This window comes from Thunnus thynnus, chromosome 23 (genome assembly GCF_963924715.1).
Source record: "Thunnus thynnus chromosome 23, fThuThy2.1, whole genome shotgun sequence".
NCBI lineage: Eukaryota > Metazoa > Chordata > Actinopteri > Scombriformes > Scombridae > Thunnus > Thunnus thynnus.
The window spans coordinates 20158946-20173118 of record NC_089539.1 but is presented as its reverse complement, the minus strand read 5'-3'; the positions used below and the strand labels follow the sequence as shown (position 1 = coordinate 20173118).

Sequence of the window (14173 nt, the reverse complement as noted above, 5' to 3'; positions counted from 1 at the left end):
GTGTTTAAAGCAAAACTAGCAATATTTTCCACACTTTGATGAAGTATAATACTGATAAATATGCAACCATCTGACAATGTTGTTTGTGCTGCAGAAAGACGTCAGCATTCGACTGTAATTCAATATATTTTTTAAAAAACAGGTGTAATTAGTCGAGATGAGTGGATGTATTTCATATTTTACTGTTGGTATACTGTGTAAAAGCTGAGTTTGAGTGGCTTTTAAAAGAGCTGTATGAATAAAATTTATTCAAATGTATAAATATTGTCTGTTATGAAGTCTATTAAGTAGCATAGGCACACCATTTACTGCTGTTATCATGATGTTTTATGCTTCAATTTAATGCATTTATAGTTTGTTTTATTTAATTCTTCGATTAGATTTTATTTTTGTCTGTGCAGGTCCATCTCTCATGACGTGTGTATTTGTTTTTGTTGTTATTTGTTCTCTTTTTCTTCTTGGGTTTGTTTGATTTTATATGAGAAAATATGTTGTCATGGAAAGGCTGCCTGTCTCCCCTCTTTTCTACGATGGATCAAGGAGGTCATGATGTGTCTACAAATTGAGAAGATGAGATCTGAAAGGCTCACAGAACCTAGTTTCCCTTTATTGATTATGTGGAGAACCTTTACTATATACCAGCAGCTTGATGATACATTTTATACATGAGTTGACTCTGACCTGATTCCAATTTTTTTCCCTTAAGCGCAAATAACTTGTGTACATTTCCTGTGTAGTACAGCTGTTGTCATCGTCTAATATTTATTCTTTTAATTAGAGCTGCAACGATTAATCAATTAATTGAGTCAGTTTGAGTCTTTTTTTAAAGAAAAAATTAAAATTCTCTGATTCCAGCTTCTTAAATGTTAATATTTTCTGGTTTCTTTAGTCTTTTATGACAGTTAATTGAATATCTTTCAGTTGTGGTCAAAACAAAACATTTGAGGACGTCATCTTAGGCTTTGGGAAACAGTGACCAAACAACTAATCGATTAACTGAGAAAATAGTCAACAGATTAATCAATCATGAAAATAACCCTACTTGTAATCTTTGCTCATGGATCCTGTCTAAGTGTCATTTTCATTAAACATGGGGGGTCTAAAACTGTCCAACGTTCTTGTATTTATCTCTGTTTTTGTGTTTTTTCTTCTTGTTGTCTGTTTTGCTTTATTGTATGTGGGGAATGAATAAATTAAGTGCTCAAAAAAAGAAAATGTTGTCAAATAATAGAATAAAGTCAAATGGGATGAGGAGTTATTAGTCTATATACCAGCAGGTAGCAGCAAAACACAGCAGCTCTGCAAATATATATCTGTGAAGAAGTTTTAGACCTGGAAATGCATCAGAGTTGTGCGCAGCATTAATGACTTTAAAATTTTGCAACTCCAGGTATTTAGAGGATTTATGTTTGAAATACTTGAGTCATTATTCAGAATTCACCCTGCTCATACTGGGTCCCTGCTCATACTGGAATTGATGGGAATGAGAAGGTGGATAAAGCAGAGGAAAGGGCTTTGAAGAGTGGGAGTAGTCACATAAATGTAAATATTAACAAGTTAGAAGCTAAAGTTTTGATTTAAATGACAACTTTAAATGATTCACTACTATCAGTAATAATCTAAAAAGGTGACAAGTGTAGGAAACTCCTACTAGAGTATTTAAGATCAACAAGATTAATGAATAGAATCTGAGAAATATTAGTAATAGTTATTTGTTTATTTTTATTTTCATTTGGTTCTCTTTTATTTATTTAATTATGACTATTTTGTTTATTGTTTTGATTGTAATTCTTTGTTTAGTAGAAATAAAGACTCCAGATTAGTGGGTGGCGGTAATGCACCCGAAAGCCTATAAAACCAGAAGAAGAGGAAGCAGCAGCAGCAGCAGAAGAAGAAGAAGACCCGGAAATGACGCAAAGAGCACAGAACCAAAACAGTTAAAATCTGACAGCTCGGCAGCTGACCGTCCTGCTAAAGGTTTATAAAATGCAATGGAAAATGTTACTGCCAGTGTCCGAAATAATTTACATTATGTAACCAACAACTTTAAAAAACAGGAGAAACTTTTTCTCGGACTGTGGAGGAATGCTACAGCGAGGAAAATGCTCTTTGGGCTACTTTATAGCTGCAGCAGCTCTTCTCTAGCTTGCTCCATGGCGATCTATGGGCTGAACATTACCATATATAGCCCGGCCACAGACCTCCCTCGCCGGTGAAATGTAAACGGTGAGTTACTCCGTAGGGCAAGCAATAACAAAACCACCAGTAGAAAAGAAAGACAAGAAAAAACACCAAGCTTCCACCATGTCATCTGACCAGATTATCGCCATCGTCATGGATGACAAAATCTTCGAGGTGAATAAAAAGAAGCTAATAGAGAAGAGCGACTACTTCCGCGCATTGTACAACTCGGGCATGCGGGAGTCCACGGAGGACTGTGTGCAGCTGCAGGGGCTCAGCGTCCCCGGCCTGGAGCTGGTCCTAGAGTTCATCAACACCTCCAAGGTGCAGGTTGTCAACGAGACTCTGGAGGACCTGATTGAGACCGCCTCCTTCCTGCAGGTCACTTCCATCCTCAAGCTCCTCACCTCAGAGATCCGGCAGGACAACTGCGTGGAGCTGTTCAGCCTCTCTGAGGTGTACGGCACTCATGATCTGCGTAACGCCTGCCTCAAGTACATGACCTGCTACTATCACCCCATGCTGAGGCGTCCAGAGTTCAGCAGCCTGCCCTCTGCTGTCAGAGAGCAAGTGAAAGAGATGCGCATGAAAGGCACCGCCACCCTGGTGGCCATTGGAGACTTCACCTGCCTGTCCCTGGACGTGCCAGACCAGGATGAACCCTGGTCCATGCTGAGGTACGGAGAGGTGGAGCAGCGCTGGAAGCCGCTCGCAAACAACCTGCCTCCAGACATGATCAACGTCAGAGGGTACGGCTCAGCTGTCCTGGACAACTACCTGTTCATAGTGGGTGGATACAGGATGACGAGCCAGGAGATCTCTGCGGTGCACTGCTACAACCCCTGTAGGAACGAGTGGAACCAGGTGGCTCCGCTCAACCAGAAGAGGTGAAATGCATGTGCACATTAGGGCTGCAACGATTGTTGTCAGTATCGATTATTTTCTTGATTAATTGATAAAATGTCAGAAAATATCATCATGTGATGTCTTCAAATGTCTTGTTTTGTCCAGACCAACAGCCCACAACCCAAAAGTATTCAGTTTACTGTCATACAAGACTAAAGAAACCAGAAAACATTCACATTTTAGAAGCTGAAATCAGAGAATTTGGACATTTTCCTCTTAATAAATGACTTAAAACGATTAATCGACTATCAAAATAGTTGGAGATTAAATTAAAGTCTTTTTCCTCTCAGAAATGTTTTTTCTTCTTGTTCCTACAATTAAAAGTTTGAGCTTCACTGTGCAGAGTGATGTATGTGCAGAAGGGCACAAAATTAGCAGCAACCACCAGCCAAATGCAGGTAAAATATGCAAAACGTGGTTGGTAGATTTGCTTCACTCACCAGCCAAAAAAACAATGATAATCTATTGAGTTGCTGGTAAAATATGAACATTCACTAGACATTTGGCCAGTGGACAAAAAAGTTAATTTTGCACGCTGATGTGCAGAGTCAGATGCACATTATAGTTCCAAGCAGAGTATTCTCATATGTCTTAATACATGTCAGGGGTTCTTTAATAGTTGGCAACTAATTGACTAATCATCACAGCTTTACTAAAATAGATGTTCACATGTCCGCTCACAAATCAGTTGTATGTCAGCTGTCATGTTTTTCTCTTTCAGGTCCAATTTTAAGCTGCTGGCGGTTCAGGGGAAGCTGTACGCTGTGGGAGGCCAGTGTCTGGGCACGGTGGAGTGTTACAGCCCGGAGCAGGACTGGTGGACCTGTGTGTCCTCAATGCCCGACCCGTTGGCTGAGTTCTCCGCCTGCGAGTGCCAGGGAATGATCTACGTCATGGGTGGATACACTGCGAGAGGTCGAGTATAGTTTGGTTGATATTGAAGTAATAAATGCTCAACTGTTACCGGTGTGTGAGTGTTTCTGCGTAGGTGAATGTGAAGCACGTTGGTCCGTTCTCAGATCGTAGTGTGACATAAATGCAATCTATTAATCATTTACTTATTTAATAAGAAATTACACTGAATTATTCTGGAGATACACTGAACTGCTGCCAACAACCTTAAACCACTGGATGCCATTTACCACAGTTCACATTCAAGTCATGACAGCTAATGCAATTAAAGCTGGATGATCATCACTCACATGCAGAAGGTGTCAGCATACCTGATGTTTACCTGAGATTTTTAATTCAAACTGACTAACCATGACTTAGTTTTAAAAGTTCTTTCATACCAACTCTGAACTGGGGAAGACTGGTTTCTGCTGCTACGCACCTCACTGCTGGAATGAACTGCAAAACAAAGTGAAATCAGACACTTATTTCTCTGAGGGAATTTAAAGCTCTACTAATATTTTGTATATATGCATTGTGTTCTCAGGTTTCTGATGTAAAAGAGATTTTGATGTCAATGAAACTTTCTGATTAAATAAAGTTCAACTAACTATCTATCAAAACTAATTAACTTTTACATCCTGAAGTTGATAAAGCTCATTATCATCGTATTACGTACAAACTTGGGGAGTCAGGACCCCTCAAGGGGTCCCAAGATGATTAAAGGGATAAGAAAGAAAAACATATATCTCTTCCACAAAATTATGTAGAGTTTTTTCAGACTTTTCTTTAATTTTTGCTTCGTTCTTGTGAAATACTTGACACCTTTACCCTCTTTAGGGCTCCTAAAATAAGACAGGCAGAGCAAGGAGAGAAGTTGTATTAAAAGCCTTTATTTAGTTAAACATATTGTTAAAACGCAGACTGGTTTCGACCTCACAGGATCTTCACCAGGGTGGAAAAAGTCACTCTTTGGTTGAACCGCCCACCAATCATTGTCCATACTGGACATACTGTAATCTGTGATTAGGGTGTCGCTAGTAAACATTGCTTAATTTTTGGGGGTCGAAAAGGTTCAAATGAAAAATATCATGCAGGAAAAATAAAGGAATAACACAAAAAGTTATTATAACAATGTTGACTGAACATTTAAATCCAACTTGAGTCTCAAAACTCTTTTCCATACAGTTGGTTTGGAGGCCATTTTTCTGTGCCGACCTGCTGCTGGAAGATCATCCCATCGTCCTCTGATAATCCTATAAACTGTATTTTTAGTGGTTATATCTTGCTGCACCAGTCAACAACAACAACAGCAAATTACCACTATCACCGCTCGGCACTGCAGCGTTCTTTGCTTCTGTTTCTGTGTTTGTTATCAGGACACCTTGTTGTGTATTATTGCTTATATAACTTTAATTTGAAGGGCTTTGGCATTAGTGGGTGTTGCAGTGATTCTTGCTGCTATATTTTACAAGTTGGTGGTAAAAAAAGAAAATCTATCACTTCTGCTTGTTTGAGATTAACTTTTTTTTTCCATGTCTGACAGACAGGAACACAAACCTCCTCTGTTACTGCCCCACCTCCGACACCTGGACGGTGTTTCGATCCTGTTCGTCGCACATCCGCAAGCAGCAGATGCTCTCAGTGGAGGACACCATCTACCTGGTGGGTGGCTACACCCACGAGCTGGAGCCCGGTCGGCGGCAGCGGCGTCCCAGCCAGACGGAGGACGTGCTGACGGTGCAGTCCTACAACGTCACCACCGGGGAGTGGATCCAGCTGAAGGAGAACACGTCCAAGTCGGGCCTGAACCTGACGTGCACGCTTCACAACGACGGCATCTACATCATGAGCCGGGACGTCAGCCTGCCCACCAGCCTGGAGCACCGCGTCTTTCTCAAGTATAACATCTTCTCCGACGCCTGGGAGGCCTTCAGGCGCTTCCCGGCTCTGGGACAGAACATGCTGCTGTGTTCGCTTTACCTCCCTAACACGCTATGATCGTCGGGGCTGATGGGAAGAACTTCAGGGGACACTAACAGGGAAAGTGAAGCCCGTACAGCATTAATATTGGCCAGAGCGTGGCTTGCTTGTTCTTGCACAGAATGTGGCTCTGTGGGATTAGTGGGAACAGTGTGTGGTTGCCAGGTTGAACGCCTCGTGACCTCTGTGCCTCAGAAAACGCACTACCATTGTACATACTGCTGTGGATGCAAATACAAAAGCTACATTGACAAGTATGACACTGATGAATTGCCATGGCCTGTAGATCAACAGCATCATAACAGCATGCTTCTACATCTATAGGCCGCAATATTCCTGATGTTTACACTCCGAATATGGCATTGACACATTACATATTTATCCTTAATTCACTACCAACCTTAAATTATCTCAGAAACAAAACACATTCTTGTCTTTGTGTACTGTACATAGCAGATAATCATGAAAAATGGCTTTGGTTTTACACTGCCAGTTTCATGGGATTTGAAAGTTATTGGCTCATGTGTTATTTGCACATTTGTTTTATTTTTCAGAGATACACTAAGCAAAGCTTAATGCGCAATTCCATGAAATGAAACGATGCACATGTGCCTTCTGCAACCTCAGTTAGGAATTTGATACAAATAAAAATAATAATAATAAAAAAAAAAAGCACAAAAAGCAAGACTTTGTTACATTGCCAGCAACTGACCAAAACTGCTGTGTTTTATTTTTCCTCTGTGCTAGAAGCAGGTTTAGGGTACTTTTCAGTTCTTCGGTTGAATAATTAGTGTATGCAGACATGAAAATACACGCCTCAAATAGAGATTATTTTCTGAAACTCTTGGGAGTTTTGAGTAAATACAACACTTAACGATGTTTTATTTGGTGGATTAAAGCTTCTCTCTGCGTTACTCATATGTTTGACACTTTGGAAAATTAGGCCATGACAATAAAGATGACGTTCAGGGGTCTGTTTTGTGTCATTGATCCTCATTCCACTTGTGTCTTTTGAGGTTTTTTTTTTTTCAACATTCACTGAGAGGACAGGCTGTAAGATGTATATAATGTTTGATGTGACATCTTCCCACAGTATCTGCCTCGTTGTCAGTCCATGTGACCGGGAGTATGACCCCAGAGCGAGCCCTCTCTCTGGAGGTTACTGCGCTCTGTTCCTTCCCAGGAAAAGCTTGGTACAAACGAACCAGATAATCTATATTCATGCTCCCCCTCAGACCCCGATTGGATGCCTGCTGTTGCCCCCTGTAGGGAGTCTGAATCCCCTGCTCCTGATTTTTCTGGAGCTGGGAAAGTTATAGCATCAGGCAAATGAAAAGTGGCGGAAAGTTACAGAAAGTATAGTACAATTTTGAGGTTGTGTTACTTCGCCTACACTACATTTCAGATGGAAAATTTTATTTTTTAGGAGGTAAGTGGTAAGTAAACAAGTTTATTTAGAGTCTAATACCACAGAAGTCTCAGTAGACTTGAGTTAATCAAATAAAATGAATATTTTCCACAGTTAGTTTTTTTTTAGTAAAATTTTCCCTCTGTGTGTCCTCTGTGTTTTCCAGTTCAGCTGCAGGGGAAGTATAGCAATAGATAGAATAGATATTGACTTGATTCGACTCATTTGGACACTGAAGCTTCATATTAACTTCAAATAAACTTCTAAATACACATTTGCACAGAAGGAGGACTGTGGATTTTGTCCCCCATCACTTACATTGTAAGTGCATTATGAAGGGATCTTCTAATGGTCCGTATGAACAGGAGGAATGATTACAGCATGAAAAACATGTCAGTGTCCATTTGGGCTCCTGACTGTTTTAGGAGAGACTTGAAAAATTGTGAATTTCATTATCTATTGATTTACTGATGATTGGATTGAATATTTTGTCTATGAAATGTCCCAGAGGCCGAGTTGATGTCTTTAAACTGCTTGTTTTGTCAGATCAACAGTCAAACCCCCCCCCCAAAATATTCAGTTTACAGTGATATAAAACAGAAAAGCAGCAAAATCCTCACGTTTGAGAAACTGGAGCGAGGAAACATTTGACAAATGACTTAAATTATTTTTCCACTATCAAAATAGTATCATCCCACATCCTAAATCATTAAAATAAGTCTCTTTCAGAATTTCTGTATCCAGAGTGTGATCAGTATCAGCATCAGAATACAACTTCCATAAAGAACATCCTCAAAAGATACCTCTCTTTTCTATGAACTGTGACAGACTCCACACCTCCAGAGCTGTGTATCTTTTAGAGATACAAAATGTACAAAATGTTTGGCAGAATTTGAGTCAGTTCAGGCTGCAAAATCCAAGAAAAATGACCAGCAGGGGGCAGCATATGCTTTAAAAAACAAAAAACAAAACAACAAACTGATATCTCAGCAGGCACATTTTCCACTTCACCTTCACAAGGACTCCCTCCTTTAATAATGCATATCAAAACTATTTCAATTCGATATTAAATCTGTTCAGTGTTTAAAATGCAATTCCATTCCAGATATGGCTCGACAGTGAGGACACGAGCACAGTTTATTGTATTGTATGACACCTCCCATACCTGTAGGCTGAATCATCACTGTTATAAAAAAATGTGTCATCATGTGGAGGTCATGAACACGGATAGATGTGATTATTCATAGTTTTTTGTTGGATGGACGGACGGACGGATGGACGGATGGTAGAAATTGCATTCTTTAATTCACGGTAGCTGCCACAGGGGAGGCAGAGGAAATCAATTGTGGCCATCAGCGGTCCAGATTGATCCTCTGTAAGGGGTCAGATCACAGTGATATCTCTCACACCTCCACAGCGGGGCAGCTGAGGCCAATCACCGCTTCGAGGGACTAATGTTGGCAAACTATCAGGATTAGAAACGAGATACTGAGTGTGCTGCAACATCACTTTTAATAACTAGATAGACAAGATGATCTGATGTTAAAGGATAACCGTTTCACTCAGCGTTCAGATGACACTGCAGTGGAGTGAGAAGGTTTAATAATTAAGAGTAAGAATGTAAAACACAATGACTGTCCGGCTTACCTTTAATGAAAGTCTATGGTATTTGTGGAGGCTTTATTTATAAGTTAAAGATCCTTCATTAAATCATGGATTAACCTTTTATTTTTGTTTTTTTATCCATCCTTATCCTTGAAGAGCACCTGTTTTTTTTACTTCAGCATTACCAACACTATTGGTTTTGACACAGTGCATCACTCCTTATTTTTTCTTCATTAATAATTAAGAGTGTTTGCTTTTTTTTCCCCTTTATGCTTCCTTTTCTGAGAGTCAAACTGAGAAAATGTGAGCTGTATTCGGAAGTGAGCATGCGTCTGTGTCGAGTGTGTGACGGAAAGAGGAGGGCTCAGAGAGAGGGGGGGAAGAGAGAGAGAGAGAGAGAGAGAAAAAGATAGAGAGAGAGAGAAAGAGAGAGAGAGAGAGAGAGAGAGAGAGAGAGAGAGAGAGAGAGAGAGAGGTCCAAGGACAGACGGCACTGAGGGGAGGGGAAAAAAAAAAAAACACACACTCACTCACTCTCAGTCACACCTACCCAACAGCCTCGCACAGCCCTCTGTGTGTGAGAGACAGAACCGATCTTGACATCCTGAGGAAGATGATGCATGTCTACACCAGAGGAGCATCAGCATCCAGGACAGGAATATAGCTCCTAAACCTGCTGAGACAAATACATGCCAAGGACTGCACAGACAGACAGAGAGAGAGAGAGAGAGAGAGCCCTGAGGGAAGGACAGCAGCAGCAGCAGCAGCAGCAGCAGCAGCATTTCAGAAAGGGCAAAGCAGGGTGGAAGAGGCAAAAATTTGCAGGTTTATTCTGTTGCTAAGGATCTTTAAAGAGGACCTATACAGCATCGTGGGAACACAGACGTCAACTCTCTCTCTCTCTCTTACTGTCTAACAAGAGATCCTGCTGCTGCTGCTCTTACTATAGAAAAAAAAAACACCCATTAAAACTGCTTCATAGTCTGAGACCATGAGTGAGGCGAAGAAAGGTGAGCTAGTCATCCGGGATAAAGCCATCCTGCACCAGCAGAGGCGTCTGAAGCAGGCCACCCAGTTCACACACAAGGACTCAGCTGACCTCCTGCCCCTGGACGGGCTGAAGAGACTGGGCACGTCTAAAGACTTGGTGAGTGGACTCCAAGGAAAATGCCTTCAGAGACGATCAATGAGCGCTTAGGCAGTTAGTTTGTAATTTATTTGATTGGAGAGGCTGATATCTGTGTGGGAAGGTGCTTCACTGAGTTGTTGAGGGATGAGTTTGAGTGGAAATAGGTGTCAAAATTGTACGGCGTCTGGCAACGTTTGAGAGAGAGATGGTACTTAATCACCTCGTTGCTGCTTTGACAACGGATCATCTGCTCAAGTAATCAATTAATCATTTAGTCTATAAACTTGTCAGAACATAGTAAATTAATGTCCCAGTTTCCCCAGAGCCCAAGGTGACGTCTTTAAAGGCCTTTTTATTGGTCAAAAACCCAAAGATATTCAGGTTACAGCAATATAAAACAGAGAAAAGCAGAAAATCCTCACATGAAGGAAGTAAAACTGTTGATTTTTTGCTTTTTTGCTTAAAAAAAAAACAAATAATGACTGTTTTTCTGTCAATTAACCAACTAATTGTGTCCAACTCTACTACATCCTGGCTGTCGATTGTGCAATGTCAATTCCATGCATAGGGAGCTATTTAGAGCTGCAATGATTAGGCAATTAATTGATTAGTCGATCAACAGGAAATTCATTGCCAACTATTTTGATAACCGATTACTCGTTTTGAGTCGTTTTTTAAGAAAAACTGTCCAAATTCTCTGATTTCAGCTTCTCAAATGCATATATTTTGTTTTTTCTTTAGTCTTCTATGATGGTAAACTGAACATCTTTGGGTTTTGGACTGTAGGTCAGGACAAAAAAAGACATTTGAGGATGTCACCTTGGACATTTTTCAGACAACATTTTATAGACCAAACGAATAATGGAGAAAATACTGGACAGATTCATCAATAATGAAAATAATTGTCAGTGCCTAGAGCTAATTGACTCCTAATGCACGAGTATGACCATCATTTCCTGTAAGCTTTTATGCTGCTACTGTATATATTGTATGCCAGAAAGTAAGTGCAGCCTTTAAAAGGAAATACGTCATCCGAAGGGTCATGAAAGATTCAGAGTCTTGCACTCTGCATGAAGGGGAGGGAATGTCTTGTCGAAGCGTGTTACAGTACTCTGTGCAGGGGCTCTGAAATAGAGTGTGATGTCAGTATACATTCAGGAACACACACACACACATATCAGACCATGGTCACTTTTGGGGACATTACATAGACTAGCATAGACTCTAACCATGACCACTACTTGGCTAACCCTAACCCTAACCCCCCCTTAACCCTAACCCTAATCTTAACCACTGACCCAAAAATCAGCTTTTTCCCAATTTAGGACACAGCTTTTGTCGCCAACTGGACAAGCCGTTCCCAATTAACTGGTCCTAAGTCTGAAATTTGTCCCCAAAAGTAGCTTACGACAGACCACACACACGCACAATTTAGGGTTGACATATGGGGTGAAAGACAGTGTGATACACAACCTCTGCACTTCCTCCTCCTCCTCCTCCTCTTCTAGCAGCCTCTGAAACTGAAGCTGTTATACACTCTGGAGGAACTCCCTGTAATAACGTGAACAATTTATTGCTCCACCTCTCCTTTGACACAGTTTTTGGTTGGTTTGATGGCAGCTGCCCAGATTCCCCAGAGCTTTCCAAGAACCTCGACAAAATCACTCTGGCACCGGGAAGCAGCACAAGCAGCGCTCTGTGCTCTGCGAATATCACACTGTGCATTCATGTCTGCCAGATTTTAAAACCAACATTTGTTGCTAGAAAAAAAACATCCCACCCCCTCCCCGCTTCTTCTTTGACTGTTTTGTAATCTAGTGATAGATATATTTTTCACTCTCTTCTCTGCTTTGGCTTTCCCACCTCATTGTCTGAAATAACATATTTCAAAAACTGCAAGTCTCGCAGTAATAACCAGATGTCATTTAAGGTATAAATACCAATTTCTCAGAACTTTTTTAGCTAGCAGTGGCTCTATGGATACAGATTGGTCAGTTAGTCGGTTGGTCCAGACTGAAGTATTTCAACAGCAATAGGATGGATTGCCGTGACATTTTGTTCACACATTCATGTTCCCCAGAGGATGAATCCTAATAACTTTGGTGAACCCCCTACGTTTCCTCTAGCATTGCTATTGAGGTTCACATTTGTGGTTTTAAGTGGAATATCTCAACAAATAATTGGTGGATTTCCATTAAAATGTCATACAGACATTCATGTTCACCTCAGGATGAACTGTTATAACTTTGGTGATATCTTGCAGATATCTAGCACCACCAGCAGTAGTCATATATCCATAAGACACATCTCAATATCTACTACATTTACATTTTTTCACTTGGCAGACACTTTTAGCCAAAGCGACTTACAAGCAAAGCAAGACAATCAAGCATTAGAGGTACAAATTCTCAAGTAGCTGACCAGGTACAAATGCAATGAGAAAGAGTGCTAGACAGAAGGTTGTTGTTGGTTTTTTTAAGCTATTAAAGTAAGAAAGGATGGAAGTAGACAAGTGCATAAATTGAAATTGTCTTAAACATTAAATTTGGTACAGACATTCCTGTTCCCCTCAAGAAGAAATGTAATATCTTTGGTGATGTCTTGACTTTTTATCTATCACAATCATCAGGCCAAAATTTCAATTTGTCCAATACTTTGGTTTATGACTGAATACCTCCAAAACTAATGACATTTCCGTCAGCCTCAGTTGATGTTGTTCTCCAGAGAAAAATGATGTGATAGGTCGTAATGTCAGCTGCCCAAAAACAACATGTAGTTACGTTTGAGTGACAGATGCCACCTAGTGGCTGTAGTAATTATGACCTGGAGCAGTGGTGCAGTTCAGATGACAGGATACATATATGTTGACAAATTTCCTCATTTGTAGAAAGGGGTGGATGGAGGCTATAACCCAACGTTGGACTGTGCCACAGGAGACTGTTGTTTGTTTCCTGTTTCTAACCATGAATCAGGACTATGATCGTCCCCTAACCTTAACAAAGTGATAATTTTAACCCAAACCATGATCTTCCCCTAAACCTTACCAGGTGGTTCTTGTGCCTAAACCTAACTAGACCTTAACCACAGCGTTGTCACATCATAAAACATAATTATTTTTTAACAGTGATTTGTAGCAGTTTTGGAAAGTGCAGACAAATGTCCTGTTGTTTACTGCTGATAGAGGCATCATGTTAGAAAAAGGTTCCTATGCATCGTACTGGAATGCACATTGTCAAACCACGTATTTGGTTGTTTCATTTGAATTTACTCCTGTGATGGCAGCCGGGGGCAGCAGGTATGACTCCAATAAACATCTAAACACAATAAAAGAAAAAATGGAAAAAATAATCTAAGCCGAGATGAGATTCCCCCAAAACTCTATTACATTAAAGGAGCTTAATGTACAACTCATCTGCTGGCAGCCTGGGATTCAACATCTCCTGCAGGGGCCCGAGACCCTCTTATCATAATACCAATTATCTTCTCTTTGACGACAGAACGGAGCTCTTCTCAGTAGCTATCAGAAACCCAATCTGTGGCGCAGACGTGGCCACAGGGAGCACAGCGAGATTTACATGGAATCTGTGACAAGTAAATTTTTGATGTCAGAATAGCTTTGGGAACTTGAGCAAGGAGTACTTGGAAATTGCCAGCACTCTGCCATCATGCCTGTATCTCCTCTCTGCAGACAGCCAGCAACATCACTCAGGCACTGAATAGATATGGATACACTAAAAGAAAGAGAAAGCATGAGTTTCTGAGATGCATTGCATACAAAACATTCACAGACAAAAGATGAGATCATCTGGATATGACTGTCAGATGCATTTGTATGTCTGTCGGCTGTTTGGCTACAAATCAATCTGTTGTCTCTGTTTTTCAGTGTGTATCTTAATGTTTTTATCTAATTATATTAGATAAAAAATACTGTTTTTCTTTTTGGCTTGTGGCCTTAAAAATTAGAAATTGATCTTTTACAGTGAATGATAATTTTTACATTCCCTTTTCTCGTTAAGCCTATATGCAAATATTTGTATTTTCAAATGAAAAAGCAATTAGTTTAGCTCTTA

At 40.4% G+C, this 14173-nt stretch overlaps 2 protein-coding genes across 2 annotated transcripts in view; both read left to right on the top strand.

Annotated features, from left to right (window-relative positions):
- The first annotated feature begins 1893 nt into the window (after positions 1-1893).
- On the top strand, positions 1894-6935 carry klhl42 (kelch-like family, member 42). Its single transcript, XM_067581752.1, has 3 exons — positions 1894-3068; positions 3809-4002; positions 5525-6935. The coding sequence occupies exons 1-3, from the start codon at positions 2305-2307 to the stop codon at positions 5977-5979; spliced, it is 1413 nt and encodes a 470-aa protein (XP_067437853.1). The 5' UTR covers positions 1894-2304; the 3' UTR covers positions 5980-6935.
- A 2567-nt stretch (positions 6936-9502) lies between these two features.
- The window catches only part of nrip2 (nuclear receptor interacting protein 2), a 33339-nt gene continuing 28668 nt past the window's right edge, over positions 9503-14173 (top strand). The window contains exon 1 of the mRNA XM_067581666.1: positions 9503-10121. Coding sequence (XP_067437767.1) covers positions 9966-10121 — 156 coding nt within the window. The 5' untranslated portion in view covers positions 9503-9965. The remainder of the gene's footprint in view (positions 10122-14173) is intronic.

Bases quoted from the DNA above. Each gene is read 5' to 3' on its own strand.
- klhl42 (XM_067581752.1), top strand. From the start codon at position 2,305: ATGTCATCTGACCAGATTATCGCCATCGTCATGGATGACAAAATCTTC. The intron at 3,069-3,808 runs GTGAAATGCATG...TTTCTCTTTCAG, and splicing joins GCTCCGCTCAACCAGAAGAG to GTCCAATTTTAAGCTGCTGG. The intron at 4,003-5,524 runs GTCGAGTATAGT...CATGTCTGACAG, and splicing joins GGGTGGATACACTGCGAGAG to ACAGGAACACAAACCTCCTC.